The 21,868-nt window shown below is 35.5% G+C and overlaps 1 protein-coding gene across 4 annotated transcripts; it reads right to left on the bottom strand.

The window, feature by feature from the left end:
- Positions 1-511: 511 nt before the first annotated feature.
- Positions 512-12,745, bottom strand: LOC122046373 (DNA glycosylase/AP lyase ROS1-like). 4 transcript variants are annotated; one of them, XR_006130266.1, is made up of 20 exons: positions 12,484-12,740; positions 11,682-12,147; positions 9,818-11,584; positions 9,005-9,095; positions 7,395-8,874; positions 6,548-6,627; positions 6,143-6,227; positions 5,972-6,063; positions 5,797-5,865; positions 5,648-5,684; positions 5,486-5,568; positions 4,500-4,928; positions 4,283-4,319; positions 4,147-4,204; positions 3,934-4,073; positions 2,604-2,669; positions 2,387-2,501; positions 2,269-2,307; positions 1,414-1,652; positions 512-1,166 (listed from the first exon to the last, which is right to left on the bottom strand). XR_006130266.1 is itself a non-coding variant. In XM_042607048.1 (19 exons), the coding sequence occupies exons 2-19, from the start codon at positions 11,929-11,931 to the stop codon at positions 1,498-1,500; spliced, it is 5,073 nt and encodes a 1,690-aa protein (XP_042462982.1). In that variant the 5' UTR covers positions 11,932-12,147; positions 12,484-12,740; the 3' UTR covers positions 1,253-1,497. The 4 variants fall into 4 exon arrangements, 1 of the variants encoding a protein (XP_042462982.1); XR_006130265.1 differs by having other exon boundaries at positions 512-1,163; XM_042607048.1 differs by lacking the exon at positions 512-1,166 and having other exon boundaries at positions 1,253-1,652.
- Positions 12,746-21,868: the final 9,123 nt, after the last annotated feature.

The raw sequence follows: 21,868 nt of genomic DNA, 5'->3' as shown, positions 1-21,868 counted from the left end.
ACGCGTGTGGAGAGTCTCATCCACACATATTCACAATATCAAAAGTTATGATTTAATATAAATCAATCGTATTCCCTCGAAACTTTTAACGTGGGACTAAATTCTCATTCACATTTGAGTCAATTTTCCATTCACTTTTCCAACACAATCAACTTTTAATCGTCTAAAAGATGATTAAGAAGACAATACAAAGCTGGATGAATAAAATTACTAAAGAAGCAATCTTGGTTCGTCTGATTTGGAAGAATGAACTCAGTTCAACTTAATTCGATCAGTAAAGAATTACTAAAGCCTTTGAACCAATAGCTTCTTTGAAATTGAATTAAATGTCTATGGCTGGTTTGTGTTAAATGGATTCTATTTGTGATAACACACTGTCCTAACCTATTCTACCCTACTCAAACTAGATGAATTAACTTTACTAAAATGACCTCTCAAATTATGGCTTCCTCCCAACACACTGTAAAATATTACCAAATTGAGCCACGAAACTTCTCATGATACTGAAAAGTAAATAAAAAAAAACTTCAAGTCAAGTTTATGGCTACCAAACATGTCAAAGTCGCAAACATAAGTCTAAATGCCTCTATTTTAGGTCATTGTCCTCTTAGACCCTTGATCTTTAAATACCTTAGTTTAGGCGACAAAATTAGCAAACACGAACCCTCTAGAACCGAAACTCAAATTTTTTGAGTTTCTCGACATGACTAGCTTGTGCTCAAGCTCAAAACATAAGGCTTCCTTGTGTCTTCAAGCACATTGATAAGCCTCTATCGAGCTAATTATCAGTGACACTCTCATCATATCAACGAACCAGATCCATAGATCATTTTTTACGATCTATGGGTGTGACTTAGCTAAGTCCAACTATTGTTCTTGAATAAATGTAAAAATTTAATCTACTTTTTCTAATCCTTTTGGAGCTTGAAAACAAGGAGACAGAGTAACTGTCGTAATCTCTAACTAGATAGAAATGCTTAGAAATGGTGGTGCGCTACCTACCACATTTGCAGCTATGGCACCAGTGGGAAGGAGACTCCAGCACAACCCGAACTTGTCAACGACAACAGAGCACACAGGTGAACCAGCAAGCAGTCATCACTCGATCATCAAAGTCGGCGAAAAGCTCAGAGCCTGATCTGGAACAAATTGCACCCAGCTAGCTGCTGACCAGCAAAAGCAACATCAAACAACAAATATCTGGTTAAAAGAAACTTCTATATCTACTTGCATGTTAATACAAAAGGCAACATTGAGTATTCATGCACAAATGAAACTATTATTAATAGTACGTTATATTAAAACATCGGAAGCAATGGGTCTAGATTTTTGAAGAATGGCTCTCCATCGAGCATGTAATGAATACAATAGAAAGTTGCATCTGCCAGGCAAAGAAAAGTATCAGTGTCTCACTCTTAAAGGCGAGCGACACAACATCAGTGCCAATGTATACAGCATTTGTCTACCAGGCCATTCTTCTAAGCGGTGGAACTGTGGCTAGATTTTATCAGCTGCCCCTGTTGCAGCATTCTTCTCATTCTTGTGTGTTGACTTTTTATCTTTTTGTGCATGGCTTGCTGCTAGGTGCAGTCTTGGACTAAGGGGCCTGGGTGCTCTTACTTTTTGGTCAAACCCTCTTAAGCAAACAAATCCTGCAAATAAGGATCTCATAGTCAATAATAAGAATAAAATCTGAATTTAAAAGAGAAACTTTTATCTGTTCGTTTTGTTCTTTTGATATCTCCAAGGGAGCTGAAGGAGATGCCAGAACGACAAAGATAGCAGTCAAGGGATATTAATCAGAAATTGATTTTTTATTGATGGCATATCATGTTTGGATTACAATCGCAACCATATTTATCATTATTTCTATATTTATTATTACCATATTTATCATAATATATTACTACATTTATCATGAATGATAATGAAGCAATTGTCTTCTCTTTAGTTGTCTCTCTATTCTTTCTTTTCTATTTCTATGTGCTCCTGTTCTGTATTTCAACAGAAAGCACCAGAAATTTATTTATCCAGAAGAAAGTTGGTTTGTGTTTAAACATGCTTGCCATCACAAACCTAGTTACTGTTCGCAGCATCATGCAACATAAGTTCCCAAAGGAATCTTTGGCACCAAAGCAACTTTATATTGTACAATGATTTTCCAATTAAATTATCATTTCCTTCATTTGCATTAATTCTCACAAAAGATATGAAATGACCAAAAGAAAATTATGTAAGAACTCATGTTGGACATAACTATCACTCTACCTCTTGAAAAACAGAGTTGTATCTCCTCCATTGATAGACCTGAAAGGTTAATTGTGTTCTTTAGAATGTTATCCATAAAATAGGTTGATGCATGCGTGTATCTGAATACTCTTACTACCTCTGAATAATGTTGGTATGCTGGTGCCAAAATAAACAATCCTCCTGCGAAGGTTCCATATCAACCTCCTGGGAATAATTAATGGATTGTGGCTTGACTCATGGTCTGCAAATACCTGAATGAAAAAATTTAAAAGAATAAATGTTACTTACTAAAAACAATTCAATGAGGTATAGGTGATACCTCATTGATGATGACTCTTAAGATTTTAATTTACCTCATTAACTTGGAAATAAGTGCCATTCAGCGGAAAGCTTCCTCTATTTGCAGTTCGACAGGGAATCTGTTCATTGTGATATTTTCAAATGGCAGCAAAAGCATGAGATTGATTATGAACAATTCAGTCCCATTGTATACAAAATTTTCCTATCCTATGCTCCTTGGAAAAATATATATTTAAGAAAAAAAAATAGAATTAACTTTTCACAAGGATGAATCAAACTAGTTCAAAAATCATGATCATGATTATTTCAAAATCATGAAAATCCAAAACTTGAAAAGAAAAAATGAAAATCCTTTGGAATTTATAATAATACTGAAAAAGGAAATTATCAGTTTCATTTTTTTGTAAAATTATTTTAGCAATTTATTCAAATCCATGAATGCTATGGATTCAAATATATTCGATGTGGGAATTTCTTGTTGAGAAACCCAACCACAACCAAAATAATTCTACTGATCATGAACTATGTCCAACTTGTGATCACACCCACATGATTTTCCAGAACTGTGTATCTTGTTTAAGGCTTTAAGAAAATATATATTACTAACCAAATAAGCTTATACAAAAATGCATACTCTAGGTCAACTGTTTGCATACAAAGAAAGCCAGCTAACCCCTCTTTAATTTTGATTTACAATTCATAAGTATCCACTAATTAGGTATGGCCATTTATAACCTAAAACTGATAAACCAAACTAATCCAAACAGAAACATTTAATTTATCAGTTTGGTTTTCATTTGCATATTCGGTAAAATCATAGGTTTCAGTTTAGTTTCAATTTGAACTTGAACAAATAGTTAAAACTGAATGAATCAAACTATTAAAAGTTTTTATTATGTGCATATATAGAAAGAGATAATTAATATGTTAATTATTATGGTCTCTTGTAGTGTTTTACTTTTTATGTTCCCTAATTATCTTAAACCTTAAAATATAATAATTTTTATTGTTAATTTCAATAAAATTATTATCTGGAAAATAGTTTTGGCCAATTTATAATTATTTTTAATTAATGGTTTCAATCAAAACAAAACTGAAAATACCAAACCAAAACTGTTTAGTTCTGTTTCAGTTTGATTTTGATTTTCCTTATTAAACTAATAAACCAAACCATGTCCATCACTACAAGTAATGAGACTTACTGAGTGTCAGGGTCAGGTATAAAATTGCCTAAACAATGTTAAAAGCATTCATTCCAATAATTACTCAAGTGTTACCCGTTAATCCCTTTTGCATTAAAATGTTCATTTTTATAAACCTTATACTTTCCTACATGGCAAATGACAATAGTATTTTAATTGCTTAAAGAAATTATATTATTACCAGAAGTGTTCCTCTGATTGTTTGAGATTGTTCCTCCCGTCTGCAACTGCAAGAAAAGCATGTCATATCTTGGCATATTCTTCCTGTTTCTTGATGATTGCAGCATGTTTGTGGTGGTTCAATAGAGTGTACGGTTTCACCTACAGTCAGTATTGAAGTGTTCGTTAATTTAACTTACTGGATTTGTGAATATTTAATCATAAATTTGCTTGCCTGGGGCCCAGATGCTCAGGAGGTATGGACACGGATCATCAATTTCTCTTTTCTCTAACTGTATCAAGTTCAGGAGCATGAGAAATGGATACGTTCAATAACTTAAACAGGAAGCACGTGATTAAACAGCATTTACCCCTTCAAGGAGAGGGTGCCCATCTGGAAGCTCGTAACTGTATCAAGCAAAATAAAAGGAATCCATAAAATTGCAAAGGATCCCTTAAGAACACCACATATAATTGAGATAAGAACAATACTAGCTTACTAATTGTCTAGATATTGCTGTTATCAAAACACCAACACTTCTCTTTCACAGAAATAAAAAAAAAAATTATGATTAAAAAAACACTTACACTAAATGCTCCGTCCGTAGACGTTTCACATTCTTAAGCTTGGGCATAGGAATTGAAGCAGATTCACTAGTGATAGCAACTATAGCTTTTTCAATTTCACCATCTGAAAGCTCAACATTTTCTTGTATATAGTTCTGCAAGTTCTGTGTGAACTCTCCCAAGTTCAAATTTATGGTAGGAATTTCACAAGGATCTTCATAATAAGTTTCTTCTATCTCACTTTCAAAAGCTACTTGGCATTGCAGTTCAGGTGATGGTGGCTCTTCAATAATAGGATCATCATTGTGTCTAGTTCCTTGCAAAAGGTAATTCTCCTCATTTTGGCATAATGACACTGCATTTAATAGTTTAATATCATGGTTTTCCAATGCAACACTCATTGTTGATTTCACTAGTTCTCTCTCCTCTGGTCCTTGAAGTAGTCTTGAACTAAAGAAGGTAATGTTGTTAGAAATTTATCTTGAACATTGAAGAAACAATCAATCAGTAAAACAAAGGTAAATTTATTTTAAATAATTGAGTTTTAAGTGATTTAAGATTGGCATTTTCAAATCAAGGGACTGAAATTAGTACTATATTCAATATATAAAAATTCATCACTCTGCATAATTGCTAATGACTGACTTGTTTATTTTCTCACCATGTAGACAGTTACCCATGTATATCATATCACAATATCTACATGCTATGCAGATGCCTGGTAACTCTAGTTTTTTATTATATTTTCTCCTGACGGATAAGACAATTGTATATCTCTCAATAACTACAATCAGAAATAGAAATCATCACAAAAACCACATGCTAATGCAGATGACTCGCAACTCTAATTTTATTATATTTTTCTCCTGAAGGTAAGACAATTATATTTCTCCCAATTACTATAATCAAAAATAGTATTCAGATGGAAATATTTGTCGTGTTTACCTAGTATGTACCATTTTTCACAGACAAGACTAATTCAAAATATTTTTATATTAGTGAATTACCTAGTCCATGCACTAGCAAAGTGCCTGCACTCTCCTCTCATTGGACATGCATTACAATTTGGTTTGCCTTTTGTGCAAAAAACCTACAAGGAAGAATAATTCTTATTACAAACTTAAATAAAAAAGTATTTATATGCATATTTAGATATTTTTTTAACACACCTTTCCGAAAGTTATCATTTGATAATGCAGCTCATACCTGTGAAAAGTTCAGGATTAGTGTCAAAGAACTCCCTTCTTGCACCAAAGCAAAAAAGAACACAATAATTGAATTTTCATTTGATAATTGAACACAAGGTTTTAGGAATTACAATGTCCGTTGATCCAGCTTGCATAATCGAGGCCAAAGATACTTTTGAATAGTCTCCAATACTGGATAGCTTGGATTGAAGAAACAAAGGTGGAATTGTCATATAATAGTTCATTCTAAATATTTAACTAAAAGTTATGAAAAACTAATGGCAAACTATAGATGCAGTCATTTACCTCTCTAAAAGATGCAGTTGGAGGGATTCTGGTAGGGGTTTCAGAGGCACCCAACCAAGTCTCACACATATCCGCCCAACATTTGTGTCAACCTGGTCGACATGTGCAGCATAAACAAAAAGTTTTTTTTCCTGGTAAATTGTTAAAAAAATTCCAACAGGAACAACTCACAGGAAAAGCATGTTGATGAAGTGTCAAAAGCCTAACACATTCAACACTCTTGAGTCCTAACCCTCGTATGCTGAGAAGGTAATCCCTGAAACATTAAGCATACTAACTTCTTAAGAAATGGGTCACTATGTGAAAAAAATTTCAATTTTGGCGTAGTCTGATTTAATATTTCCTTTTGAAGTCACAATAAAATCCTCCATAAATGGGAGATTGTTTGGCTGAAGGTAGTCAAATTTAGGCATCATTCTCACGTACAAGCTATTACCTGAAATAGCCTACTGTTCTCTACCATGTTTTTGTCTTAGCTTAAATCAAAGGAATATGAAAACATAATTTGGTAAAGGAAACAAAGATGTGTATATTAAAACTTTTACTTTGTTAAAGATGAGTATGTTGAAACTTTACTTTGTTTTCTCTGGGGGAACATCCCTTAGCCACTCAAGGTCAAGGCTTCCATGATCTGTAACTAAACGGTTAAGAAAATCCTGCAAAAAAATGGCTGTCATCTGGTAGATCTTTGACACTAGATTTATAGTAAGTAAATTGATATTTTGAACAAAAACATGTTAAGCAGCATTTTTCTTTGCCACAGAACATAACCAGCCCAAAGATGCATCAATACTTTCCAACGACATCTACCATCTGGTTTATCCCACATGCTTATGTCCAATTTGTGCTAAAAATTGCATGTCAAGCAATAAAATAAAGATAGTTAGTGGCTACATGTGTGCATTTTAGATCCCATATCAAAATTTCAGATCACCTTCATTGCTTGAATTACAAATAATATCCAATTTACAGATTCATACAATTAGTTGTTAACTACACTTCAACAGACCAATTCCAAATGCAAATAAAAAAATTTACCATGAGAAATTTTATTCTAATGTTTAATGAACAATTAAATCACTTTTTGAAAAAAAAAAATTCTTTGATCTATGAATGAGACTATTGGTGTTACATGCAGGAGAATGTGGAGGCATGCACAAAAATGACTGTAGAATGTTATGCTAATAATCTGTGCAAAAGAAGAACAGAAAAGGAAAATCTCCATGTTTAAGGTATGGAAGAAGGTGAGTTTTTTGTGTCAAAATATTTACACATGGATTTCATGCTTGAACTCAGGTGAAATTGAGGAAAAGAAAGTTCCAGTGGCATTTAGGAATTTTTAGTGCTTGGATCTTTTCTCCAGTGATGCATTTAAGGCTTATATGTCACCGGGAGAAGCATGAAGATATTGCTATGACTTTACCTTGATCCTGCCTGCTAGTACATTGTTCATTCCTCTTTCTTTTATGGTTTCTGAAATTTCTCCAATATTTGAACGCATTACAGCTTCCCAATCTAATGAGTCCATTCTATCTTTACTTCTCTCTGAGTTATAACCATTGTGGCATGCTTCCCTTCGCAAACTATCCCAGTCAAAGGAAGTTTTCTTTGCAGACTCCTCCCTGGTGTTCTTTGCCTTTGGTGCACCTTTTGATGCTTCTGATGGAACCTTAATGGGACTGCAAACTTCAACTTTTGAGTTAGGTTCAACTATATCCATCAGCTGAAATGATCTCTTTAAATCATTGCATGAATTTGAAATTGCACCCTGCAATAGATGGAGCTGTTTTTGAGATGAAATCCCAACTTCGTACTGATTTTTTTCCACCTCACAGTCCTTTGATTCACTTTGCTTTGATATCATAGCATCTTCCTCTCCATATAAGGAAGCGAGTGATCTAAAGTGTAGCTTGCCTATGGATGATCTTGTATCATGAGAAATGGTCACATTGGACATGGTTGCTGATGATTGCTGGCTTAAAGGTTCAGTTGAGTTTTTGGAAGATTCATTGCAGTTTCTCTGAGCAGTTACTGTGTCTTTATTGAACTTGGTAGGATCAGACAAAATGAATCTCGAAATGCTTTTACTTTGTCTTGAATCAACATTCTTCATATTGACTGAATCAGAGGAATCAGATGTTAAATCTGGCAGCAAACCCATGGAATCAAGTTGTGAACAATTAAGTAGAGAACTAGCCTTGGAACTGGTTTCTTGGCAGGCATCTTCCACAATCTTCAATCTACCAAATGAAGTTAAATTTTCAGAGTTCTGATCATCAACTGTACTGGGCTTGTTTAGTGACATCATCCCATCATTGAGGTTGTGAACTCCATGAGTAATGCTTACTCCTGATATATCTATAGGCTCCTGACTGAGGGAATAACTATCCAAGACAGTTCTTGGATCTGTGTTCACGAGTGTAGGGAGACTTAATCCAGCATAGGTGGTACTGGGAAAAAGACTGCTTGAAATGCTGTCAGATGGAGAGAAGTTCAATGAGGATACTGCCTCATTCAGTATCCTTTTATCTTCAAAATGCAAACCCGTTCTTACTGTTGTAGAAATCTCTGTTTTGTCATCTGATGTGAAAGAACGTCCTTCAGGCCTTCTTCTCTGGGCATTCACATCTGTACAAGAATTTTCTAGGTCATGATAACCTGTATTCACTCTCCCTGGTTCATCAGGTCTGTGCATTTTGTTTCCTTCCTCATCTCCAATGTAATAGATGAAAGAATCCGGTTCAAACACATTATGACCCAATGGATTGTGTTGACAAAGCATGTTAGAAGATGTGATGATATCATGTTCGTCAGTAAAGATGCTCATTCTATTTGCATTTTGTTCTAAGTTATCTTTTCTTGGCTTAAGTGGAAACTTTGCAGCAAGAGCCATAAAAGCAGAGCTGTAAAAACAATAAGAATACTTGGAAATCAAGTACAATTAACAAGGTCAAGTTTTAGGCCATGAGATAAAACGGGTGATAATATTGAATAGTGAAATTACTGAAATATAAACAACTAATGTCATGATACCTTGAGAGGTGGTCTGATACATTCTGGGTTAGAAAAACACCTATCACAGAGTCCAATACAGAACCTTTCCAGGGAGAGAATTGTCTATCTCCTAAAAGCAAAGACATTTCTCATAAGAACATATTGAACTGCTTGCAGTAACTAAGTTTTCGAGAAAGAGACATCTCGCTATAGCTTCCTAATTGTAAACATATCTAGTTTTATATAGAAGCACAATACATTTATGGTATGAATTTTCCACTATCTTGAGGGTTCTAGTTCCTATCAAGTTCTGCAATTTTTTCCTAATTGCAAAAGTCTCTTTTGAGAAGTAAACTTTTAATGAACTCACACCAACAAGAAAAGGTACGACTCAAGTTTGATGATCATATTTAAATTTGTATCTAATGACCTAAATGCATGTATTGAAACTGCAACAAAAGAACAAATCTGGTAGGAGAACTCTAGCATCTGCAATTCCTGCTATGCAATTTCAATGCTGTCTGATCAGCTGCTTAATAGAAATAATTGCAACTTATTAGTGATCTAATAATTACCGTTTCTTTCTTAATGATGATGGTTTATCTTGTAAGGCCAAATACTGGAAGACACTTATTAGAAATCACATTTGTCCTTCCAAAATAATATTGTTTGGAGGAAAAACACTAACAGAACTGAGTTTTACCACTAGAGATTTCTAAAGATTGTTGAAGTCCACTCAGCTCATAGATTGTGGTTACTTGCTTTTATGTTTCAACTTATTTGTGCAGATAATTCTCTTGTGAAAATATTTTGAAATATGGTTGATAAAGATGGAGGCATTGTTAGCAGTACCTTGGATAAGACGCATTCGTGCAATGAATGAATCTGCACGAGCACCAAATACTGTTCTTTGTTCTTCCCATTGCTCTTCTCTGTCCGGATCTGATCCTTCATATCTGATCATTTTTCCCATTAAAAGATTCCATACCCTTTTGGTCTCATCATCCAAATCAACCTTGGCTTTGAGGCGCTTTCTCTTGGTTTCATAAGATCCTGCATATGGAACAATCATGTTGCTTTCATAACTTACAAGAGCAGATTGTCCTTCAGCTGCATTGTAATTATATGTTGGATACATATAAGGCACAATTGCTTGCGACATATCAGTACATTGGTCAGATGTTGAATGGAGATGAACATGTTTCCTTTTTGTTCGTTTTCCTGTTTTGATTCTCATACGAGTATCTGTGAACAAGGCTTCGACACATTCCTGATGTCTACTTTCAAGGTTTTGCAAAAGTTCTTTGTTGCCTGCAACTATCTCAGTGAGAACCGGCTTAGGGGCTCGAATAGGCACCTTTGATCTCTTCTTTGTCACTCGTTTGATGAGATCAGATGTTAATATGAAATCTGAGGTTCGCAAATCACCCAATGTTACCAAATTTTGTTCATCTACAAAGCTACATGATTTGGAGATTCGTTTCATTTTACCAAATCTCCCATTGTGCATTAGCATGGTTCTCCTCCTTTTACATTCCGGTGGAAATTGTGGAATATTGCTGGCATGTGTCTGCATAAAGGCTTTATTACTTGAAATTGGATATATGCAACCTCTTCGGGCATTGTCAACATGATTATAACAACTTTTAGCTTGTTCATTCTCCATTTCCCCTTGCACTAAAGTCATCTCTGTATCACCATCTAACTTTACATGACTCTGAATATTATTCTGTTTTGATACCTCAACAATGTGGGTTTTATATGTACTATTTGCCTTGCCAGCCATTCTAGCCAGATGCTTCCAATTTTTCTTCAATAATTCTCTTCTAGAATAATGAATTGGAGATCCAATGAATGCATCCTTTGGATGCTCATCTACAGATTGGTTTTCAGAAGAAAAATCAAGTCTTCGTCTAGTCCCATTATCACTATGTTGGTTGGAAGATTTCCTTGCTATTCTTGAAGTTTTGCTTGTATCTCTAGTCATCTCTTGTGGTGCATTTGAACAATTTGAGTTTTTTTTAGGCACATTACTCCTGGACTGGTTTTGTTTTCTCTTTACCTGTTTGGGAGTAACTGGCTTTGGAATTACTGGTTCTTTTGGGCCAAAAGGCAAATCTTTAAGAACCTTAGGCCTGTGCTTTTTCCTTGTTGCTGCTTTCGTCTTTTTAGTTCTTAGGTTTCTTTCTATGTTTATTCTCTCAACTGGTTGACTAAAATGAGATGAAAATGGAGTATGTATCTCAATCCTTTGTTTCATTAAGGAAGCACCTTCGATTAACAAACTGTCTCCAGAGGATTGACTTCCTTCCTGTACATTCCCATCCCTATTCAGACCAATGCCAGTCGACTGGATCATTTCATGATTATTCTCCAACGCCTTACTCTTATCTGGAGTTATAGGTGCTACTAGCTGAGAAGAATCAAGCAAGACATTCACACAGCCTTGTCTTGTGTGAGCTTTCTTCATGCTTCCTTTGTGGATAAGGTCATCTTGATTTACTTGACTCATTTCATGCTGTATAAAGCCATAAACTTGTTTATCCTTCGCTGGAGTCATAGGGGCTAATGCAACAGGCATTCCCCCAATCATGTTCGTGCACGCAGCTTTCTCAGGCACTAAATGGAGATTGGTATGAGTTTCTATCTAAAACAATTAGCTCTTGCCCATGGCAAGAATTCATTTACTAAACTAAATAAACTCACTGACACTGACCTTGAAGATGATCACCGCTAACACAAACACTTCCACCTGTAAGTGCCTTGTCATTCACCAAAGAAAGAAGCTGATGATTACTACCAAGAACCGGAGCTACACTCGGCATTCCAGCTCCAGCTGCATTAGACAGAACCATGACTTGATCATAATGTACCTCAGGAAGTCCTGCTGTCGGATTCGACAAAAGCGTTTTGTGTGGTCCAACATTGTCGTAGTGAGCCCCCTCTGGCCTAGGGGAGGTTGCCATATTCGTGCTCGGTAGTCCACGCAGATGATCACTAAAACCCTTTAAGGATGGGGTTTCTTCTGAGGAATGATGGGAACCGCCACTGCGGCAAGCTTCCGGGGAGTCTAATTGCTGTTGCTGCTGAAGCTTTCTCCCCTTGTTTACATCATATGAATCAGCATTAAGAATCAAAATTGGTTTTCTCGTTTGTGTCTTTCAACACCGATCTTCCCTGTCCTGCATAGACAAATTCCGGAAGAAAGCCAAAAGGAGATGAAAGATGTATTGGCGAAAGTTCATCAGCAAAAAGTAACAGTAGAAGGGGATGAACCCTCTATCACAAGCTCTCTCTTTTTTTCCTTCAAATTTCCCAATGTGGCAAATAGCAACTAGTATTACTACTTTCCACTCAACAAAACCTCATTTCAAGTACCAAAAAAGGGGGAAATTTGACAATCCGGAAGCTCATAGAGAAATAAATTCAAATAAAACTACTGATTGAGCAAAATTGAAGCGAGTTGAAGCACAGATCGCTGAGAAAATAGAGAGAGAAAGAGGCAGAAGAGGACTCACGCCGAACATCCCAAAAGCAAGCACGCTCCTCCTCGCTTTCCCCTCTCCCTGAGAGCGAGAATAGAAAGCAGACTCACAAAGAGAAAGAGAAGAAGATGAGGAAAAAGACGAAGCCCACGGTGCCAAGCGAACTCCTCTTTGCCTTCGCTTGCGAAGTGGCAACATCCTCGCTGCTTAACAAGGATCGACGACGGCTCCTTCTCGTGTCGCCAGGAGAAGAGCGAGAGATTCATGTGGCCGTCGAGAATTGAGAAGAACACAGATTGAGTAGGCGAGAAATAAGGGCGAAAAGTCACGATCAAGATCGGATTCAACCCTTTACTAAACCCACCCTAATTTTTTTTCCTCTAAAATACCTTTTTATAAAAAAATTTAAAATATCTCCCTCCCCTTCCCCTTCCCCTTCCCCTTCCCCTTCTCTTTTCTCTCTGTATCTATTTTATCTCTACAACCTAATACAATCATGCAGCAATGGTAACTGAACAAATCTTAGTGCGTATGGTGGATCATGACGAAACAAATCCTAGTATGTTCGGCCAATGGTAACCGAATAGGTAACCATGTGTTTGGCGGATCAGGATCAAACGGCGTGCGATTAAAAATTCGGCATTTTCATCATATCTATATTATACATTTTACAATATCAACAATCCAACACAATCCTAAAGTCATTTTCATTTAAAGATATCAGATTAAGTAAGTTTCTATGATTATAAATGAAAACTAAACAGAAATCTAACAAAAATAAAAATTTACCTATGTAATAATAATGCAGAACAAAATGAAAAACTGAACTAGCACTAGCCTATAAATTGAAGAGAAGAGAGAGATATATGAAGGAGGGAAAGTTGGAGATGGGTGCGGATTTTTCTTTTTAATTTTTTCACTAAATTAGAATTTTTTATTAAAAAGGGTAAAATAGAAATATTACGAGGTGTATTTAGAAATATTTATATGAGCATCTCTAATGAGAGATATTTGGAGGGGATATTTCTCCAAATATCCCCCTCTCAAATATAGCCCATTGTGAGAGATATTTGAGGGGTAATTGAAAATCATCATACACTAATTCTCTTGTGGGGCCCACTAAAATGGTGGACTACCATTATTTGTTATTTTTTTATTATTTTTTTAATTCAATTAAATTGAAAAAAAAAACAAAAAATGAACGTTAAAAGAAACAAAATCAAAACGTTCAAACGAATAAACGTTGGAAAAAAACATAAAAAGAAATAATAACATTAGAATCAAAAATCAAACAAGAAAAAAAACGAACGTTAATCTCAACGTTCATTTTTTCGAACGTTGGATAATGTTTATTTTCCCCCTATATATACATCGTTTCTTTCATCTATTTTCATCACTTCCATACTCATTGTCTACCAAAAATTTAGAGAGAAATGGATAAAAAATTCTAGTCATTATTTTAGGGATTTGTTCAACTCTCCAAATATCGACAAAATTCTAGTGAAGAAAATTCTCTAGTTCGTCCTAATTTCTTCAATCCTCAATTTCCATTTCCCACTCAACATCCACCAAATTTTCAACCTTTTCCATACTCACCACTATATTACCATAATTTCTAAAGTTATCCAAATTCTTTAAGTGGCGACCCTCGAGCTCCGTTTTATGCATATCCTCCAGAATATTGACAAAGTAGTCAGTATTTCTTGCAAGCCCCATCTCATGAAATTAATTCACTTCAATCATCAGAGATTCAATCAAATGAATCGAGAAGAGCTAGTGTTGATGCAATTGACAGTGATAAAGGTACACCTTATGTAGCCCCCGATTCACAATTTCCTCCATTCTTATATGAAATTGCAAATGACGATATTATTCTCAATCAAGCACCAGAGATGGGCAACGAATTAGATGAAGACTATAACAAGCGAACAGTATGGACAATAACAGATGATAAGCTCCTTGCAGCGACCTACACAATTATGAATGAAGATTCAGTGGTTGGTAATGCCCAGAAGAATGAGTCATTTTGGAAACGAGTTGTGTCATACTACAATACCAATCGAGATAAGGGAGCTAAAAAGAGAACTGCGAAAAAATCACATTGGGCTTCACTAAAAAAGATCGTAAATAGATACAATGGAATCTACAATAAATGGTATAATAATCGACCAAGCGGATGGAGTGACGAGGATTTGATGGTGCAAGCTCATGAAGAATATAAGAGTACTTTTAAAACTACTTTCCAATATGAGCATGTGTGGAGAATCGTGAAAGATAGTCCAATGTATGCTTCTCAATCCTCAGAGCGACAAACTATAAAGAAAGCAAGAACATCAGAATCATCAGGTGCGCATGCTGACTCTTCTAATCCTAACACAATTGTTGATATAGATGATAGAGAAATCCGATCTCGTCCAATAGGACAGAAGGCAACAAAGAGGAAAGGCAAAGAAAGAGTATGCCTAATTGATGAATTGAATTAGGCTATGCAACAATCAATGGCACATTTGGAAGAGTATAATAACAATAAGAAAGTTGATCAACTCATCCAAGCACATCAACTCCTCGTAATGGACACACGAGGCATGACAGATGAACAACTTCAAAATCATCTAGCGATATGTGAACAACTGAAGAAAAAATTAAACATGCAGTTAATTTCTATGATTTATTTTATCTGCTCCATGTTTATTTTATTAATTATAGTTTATCGTTACGTGTTTTATTAATTTAATATGGTTTGTGATACGGTGCATGATAGTAGGGTCGGATAGCTGACGTGGTCGGAAGTCAAGTCCACGGGACGGTCAGAAGTCAAACCCACGAGGCAGTCAAAAGTCAAGCTCATGTGGCGGTTAGAAGTCAAGCCTACGCGGGAGTCAAAAGTCCAACCTATGTGGGGGTCAAGAGTCTGGCTTACGTGGGGGTCCAAGGTCCAAGTTACAGGATGGTCCCGGTCAGGCATAAGTGACATTCAGGGGTTAGGCCTACATGGGGAGTATGAGCGCGAAAGGTAGGACGTAAAGGTCGAGATACGCGGACCAAAGACATACAGGTTGAGATATGCGGACTAAGGCTTACAGGTCGGGATTTACAGGATGAGATTTGCAGAATAGGATACGCGAACCAAAGACGTACAAGTAGGGATATGCGGATTAAGGCTTATAGGTCAATATTTACAGGACTAGATTCGTAGAACAGGATACGCGGACCAAAGACATACAGGTCAGGATATGCGGATAAAGGCTTACAGGTCGGGATTTACAGGACTAGATTCGCAAAACAGGATACGCGGACCAAGGGCGTACAGGTCGGGATATACGGAGAAGGATGTACAGGTTAGGATAGGCGACATAAGGCTTGCAGGTCCGGACTCACAGGATAAGACAGACAGAATAGGGGACATGGATCAAGACGCACAGGTCAGGATATATGGATCAGGACATACAGGGCAGGATAGGAGGACTAAGGCTTATAGTTCAATGTAAGCGGACTAAGGTTTACACACACAGATCAAGGCATACAGGTCAGGACAGAGGAAGTCATACAGGTCATGTAACACCCCACCCTCCTCACTACTGGACTGTGATGGCGGAGCGCTACTGGACTAACTTTACTTAATTAGAGTTGTTCACATGTAAAGATCAATATATAAATTCTAAAAAAACTCAAAACATACAATTAACTAGCAGCGGAAGACTAAATGACTCATCTAATACATTCTACTCAACTCCTTGTTAATAAATTCTTATGCTAAATCCCAAGGCTTCTATAGTCCAGGCATCATACATCCATCCGCACCTCCTTGTCGCCTTCCTTTGCTATAACTTTTCCTTTCCTTTATCTGCAGTAAGAGGAAATGCAACTATAAGCAAAATTGCTTAGTAAGCGCTATCTAACTCACAAAACTCGAATATGCATGTGAATAAAATAAATCTAAAATTGATTTGTGAAGTTTTGAAAACTATTTTCATAATAGATAAAAATAATAATCAACTTTCTTCTTGGGTCCGGCAATTGTACTTGCTATGTGCATCCCTAACTAGACCCAAGATAGTTGGTTCCGAATCTAATAGGGTTTACTAGGTTATCTAAACATATGGACGACTATGGGAGCCCAACCCAAGGACAACTAAGAGTCCAGCACAGTGCCACTGATAAAAGTAAAATACTGATTTATAAGTTGATTTATCTTAATTACTTCTTCTTTAAATGCCTTAGCATTTTAACGAGCACATTGTGTGCCAAAATCCCTAAAGTCTTGACTTTGGGATCTACTTAAGGTCTTGGCCTTTTTCTTTCTTTTCTTTATCTTTCTTATACTTGTTAATACCTCTAATAAAAGAATGCTTCTTTAAAAACTGAAATGTTTAAACAAATTCTAACTTTGAAATGCATAAACAAAAATCTGCATACTATGCTAATCAAAATTCTGCATACTATACTAATCAAGATTCTGCATTCTATGCTACACTATTTCTGCATACTATGCAAACATAAATTCTGCACTATAATACTTAACCAAACTGCACTATAATCTTTTTCTTTAAAAACTACACTATAAGTTCCACCAAAAATTTGCACTACAAGTTCCACCAAAAATCTACACTATAAATTCCACCAAAAATCTGCACTACAAGTTCCACCAAAAATCTGCATTATAAACTTTAAAGAAATCTGCACCATGAGCTCTTAAGAAATCTGCACTATAAGCTCTAAAGAAATCTACTCTAAAGCTCTAAGAAATCTACACTACAAGCTTAATTAAAATCTGCACTATAAGCTTACATAAAAATCTGCACTATAAGCTTAATTAAAAATCTGCACTATAGGCTTAATTAAAATCTACACTATAAGCTTAGATAAAAATCTGCACTATAAGCTTAATTAAAAATCTGCACTATAAGCTTAATTAAAATCTGCACTATAGGCTTAATTAAAATATGCACTATAAGCTTAATTAAAATCTGCACTATAAGCTTAATTAAAATCTGCACTATAAGCTTACATAAAAATCTGCATTATAAGCTTAATTAAAATCTGCACTATAAGCCTACATAAAAATCTGCATTATAAGCTTAATTAAAATCTGCACTATAGACTTAATTAAAAATCTGCACTACAAGCTTAATTAAAATCTGCACTATAAGCCTACATAAAAATCTGCACTATAAGCTTAATTAAAATCTGCACTAAAGGCTTAATTAAAAATCTGTACAATACTCATGCTTTGAATTCAAAAGAACAAAGGTCCGAAACTACTCCTACTGCAGGTGAGAAGCACTTACCTTTGCGTTCTTGGGCTTACAACCGGAAAGAAAACTTCTAGGGTTTGCGGAAATTGCAAGCTTCGACCCCTTCTTCGTGCTCACGGTTTCCCCTTGACGAGAGGATCACAACCATGTGAAGATCTCCCGAAATCTCCCTTGGCCGGCCGCCGGAGAGGAACCCTAGATCCCCCCCCCCTTTTTTTTCCTTCGCCCAAACATGAGACGCTGTGCCATCGGGAGAGAAAAGGAGAGGAGAGGTTTAGGTTTTGAAAAATAATCCCTAAGTTCTCCCTTTTTATAACTTAATATTTTGTTAACTATCTTAAATAAATTCGCTACCTTTTCTAAACAAACAAATCCAACATCAACTTATCCCTTTTATAATCCAATATTCTGTTAATTATCTTAAATAAATTTTTCTAACTTTTCTAAGCAAATTTGTCCGTTTGCATTCTTGGTTCGCCGGATTTGCCCCCAGTCAAAGGTTGTGGGTTCGATTCCTAAACTGAACTCTTTTTATTCCAATTTATCTCTTATTCTTTAACTACTACTAAAATATATTTTTCTCCATTTTAATTTGTAATATGTGCTGGAAAAGTTGGTCAGTCGCGCGTTGCTTAAAACTTGGCTCGTGGGTTCAAATCTCAGCTGCAACCTTTTTCTTCCTATTATTTTCTGTTATCAACTTATACTACTTAAATATATTTCACTTCCTACTTTGTCAACAACGACTGCTAGCACACTTGGTTAGCTGGATTTTGACCGAGTCAAAGGTTGTTGGTTCGAACCTCGGCTTAAATATTTTTTTGTCAAAACTTTCTTCGTTTAGTAAAAATATCAAACGACCTCCAAAAATTACATAAAAATACTCTAAAAATCCCTAGAATATTTCTATAGCATTTTTAAATATTTTTAAATTACTTTTAGGACTCTAATTGAGGAAATTTGGGGTGTTACAGGTCAGGATAGGAGGACTAAGGTTTACAGGTCAGGGCTTATAGGATACAATCCCGGACTACATGATAAAATACAGAGCAGGGTCGTGCATACGGAGCGAGACTTAATGAACGATAAATGAAAGCCTTGACTGGCAGGGCAATAAGCGCAGGTCTGGATTTACCGGGATCTACTGAATGACAAATGGAGGGTTAGACGTACAGATCTGGATTTACGAGACGACAAACACAAGCTAGGGAATTCGCCAGGAAATGCACCGGGGATGTAACGACCCTAGTTTTTTTTTTTTTGCACATATATAATACATAACCTGCGGACGTCACTTACTCACACTTCCATAATGGTTCCTTACTTCAAATAAATTACATAGACAATTCGAAAGAAAACATAACTACATACGGAATTAATCTAGAAGCCTTTCGGGTTGTACTGCCCTTGTTCTGAGCTGGCTCACTAGTCAATGTCTCCTATCCCATTCATCTCACCGTCTAAAAAAAAGATATAAAGTGTGAGTCGAGAGACTCAACATGTTCAAAACAATGTTATGCATTAGTTAGCGTTTATAATCTAATGTACCAAGGGAAACCACATCAAAGGTAACTTAGGTCTTACTTACTGGCACATCATGGACATGAGAGTAGACGTCTACTTAGGCATACAAGCATAAACATAAACCTAAGCATGTACATAAGCTAAGTATGCAATAGACACAACTAGGAGCATGCATATAAACATAGGCTTAAGCATACTAGCTAGCATAAATGTACATACTATGGATGAACAAAAGCATAAGCATAAGCATGTAATTAAACTAAGCATGAAATAGATATAATCATGAGCATGTATATAAACATAGGCATAAGCATATTGGCTGGCATAAACGTACATACTAAAGATGAACAGAAGCATAAACATGTAAATAAGCTAAATATGAAAAAGATCATAATCACATAGAGTTAGTGAGCTCCCGGGCTAAGGGCACCGGTCACACTCAACTACATAGTTTGGCAAGCTCCCGGGCTAAGGACACCGGTCACACTCTTCCACATAAGGTTGGCGAGCTCCCGGGCTAAGGACACCGGTCACACTCTACCACATAAGGTTGGCGAGCTCCCGGGCTAAGGACACCGGTCACACTCTACCACATAAGGTTGGCGAGCTCCCGGGCTAAGGACACCGGTCACACTCTACCACATAAGATTGGCGAGCTCCCGGGCTAAGGACACCGGTCACACTCTACCGCATAATTACATAAACATCGACATAAACTTAATCATGCAATTAACATAAACTTGATCACTACTTAAGCATGAGTATGATCGTAAATCTTAACATAAGCATGCAAATTTATAACATAAACTTAAAAATTGACTTGTGTATCAGCATAGCATAAGCATGCATAGCAACTTAAATATGGCAATCAACTAGAGAATCAAGGACTACTTCTACCTAGCAACCTATGTAGGAGCATTAACTTATGTATGAGATCTCCTAAAAACCTAGTGGATTCGTTCAATTAAAGGTAAGTCTACCCAGCTACACACTGATTTTTAATTGCTTTAATTAAATTAAATTGAGATGAACAGTTTGTGGATCCTCTCTAGTCATACTCATACAATTCGTATATGTCACAAAACACAAAAGACATGGAGATAAGGTTCAACAATTATACATACAAGTGTCACTTATCATGCAACAATATTACCTCATGGAAATCAAAAGTAATTTGCAGCATTGCTCCTTTGCATGAACATGGAATCAATTAATTCAACAATTATATAAAGAGTCACCTTAGGCGTGCAACAATATTGCTACTTGAAAATCAAAAGGTAATTTACTGCACTACTCTTTTGCATGAACATGGAATCAATTAATTTAACAATAACATATTCAATGGTCACCTTAGGCATGCAACAATATTATTTCTTTGAAATCAAAAGATAATTTACTGCATTGCTCCTTTGCATGAACATAAAATCAATTAATAGCAAATATCATGACATCCCTTTCATAAATAATTTTGACCAATAAAATTCTCTTAACTTTAGAAGGGAGAAACGCATACAGCTTAGGGAGAAACACGTATCAAGCCATGAATTGTCCTAATCCAGTAACCTCTAAAATCGGACAAAACTACGACAAGCGCATTCTAGAGACATGATCGAAACTAAGATGATTGCAGACATAATTACCACCGGAACTAAATCCAAAATCCACATCAACACAAACAATTTGCAGCACAAGAGAAAGAGAAGAACCAAAACCATGGGGTTGTTTTTCCTAAATACAGTAAAGAACCTTAGAAGCCATAGGATTTGAATTCCACAAGTTATAGAACTAACTAGAGCATTAATAAAGTTAGGAACATGCACAACCTTCCTAAAGCGAGAGTATGATAGGCAACCATTACAACTTAGTGAAGGAACTATCCTCCTCAAGAGATCTGAAATACTTCATCTACGCAAATCTTTAAAACTTAAGAAGAGAACTTAAACTAGCGCATCATACCTCAACCTATGGTACCCGAAGTTCACCAACCATAGAAACTAACTAATGCATTACAAGTTAGAGAACATGCCTTAAGTATTTAGCTCCTAAATCCTTGTCTTCCGTTGAAGCTCTAGCACCGGTGGAGAAATAAAAAAGGGGTAGGAAACCTTCTTAGGGCCGGTGGCAACATCCAAGGTGAGGCTTTTGAGGGTAAGGTTTAAATAGAAGTGAAAGCTTAGGACCTTGTCTTCCTTCATATATGCTAAGTCATTAATTACATTAATTTTATACATATTTATATCCATATAATAATTTCATATTTACATATATATATATATATATATATATATATATATATATATATATATATATATATATATATATATCACATATATATTTATATGGTAATATATTCTTAATACTAAGTCATTAATTTGATTTTTAATCAAATTATATATTTTCATATACTAATTTCATATATATAAATATCCATGTATATATCACATATACATGATAATATATTTAATTCATATATAGTTTCTTAATAATCATCATATTGAATCAAATTATATATTTCCACATATATAATGTATACATAATAATCAAATATTATAGTTTTCTAAATATACATATTTCAATAAATTTATATTATATATATATATAAAAATACATATAATATTATTTATATTAGTCATTAATTT

Source organism: Zingiber officinale, chromosome 2B (assembly GCF_018446385.1).
Source record: "Zingiber officinale cultivar Zhangliang chromosome 2B, Zo_v1.1, whole genome shotgun sequence".
NCBI lineage: Eukaryota > Viridiplantae > Streptophyta > Magnoliopsida > Zingiberales > Zingiberaceae > Zingiber > Zingiber officinale.
The sequence above is the reverse complement of the archived record's forward strand: the minus strand, read 5'-3'. Positions and strand labels throughout refer to the sequence as shown.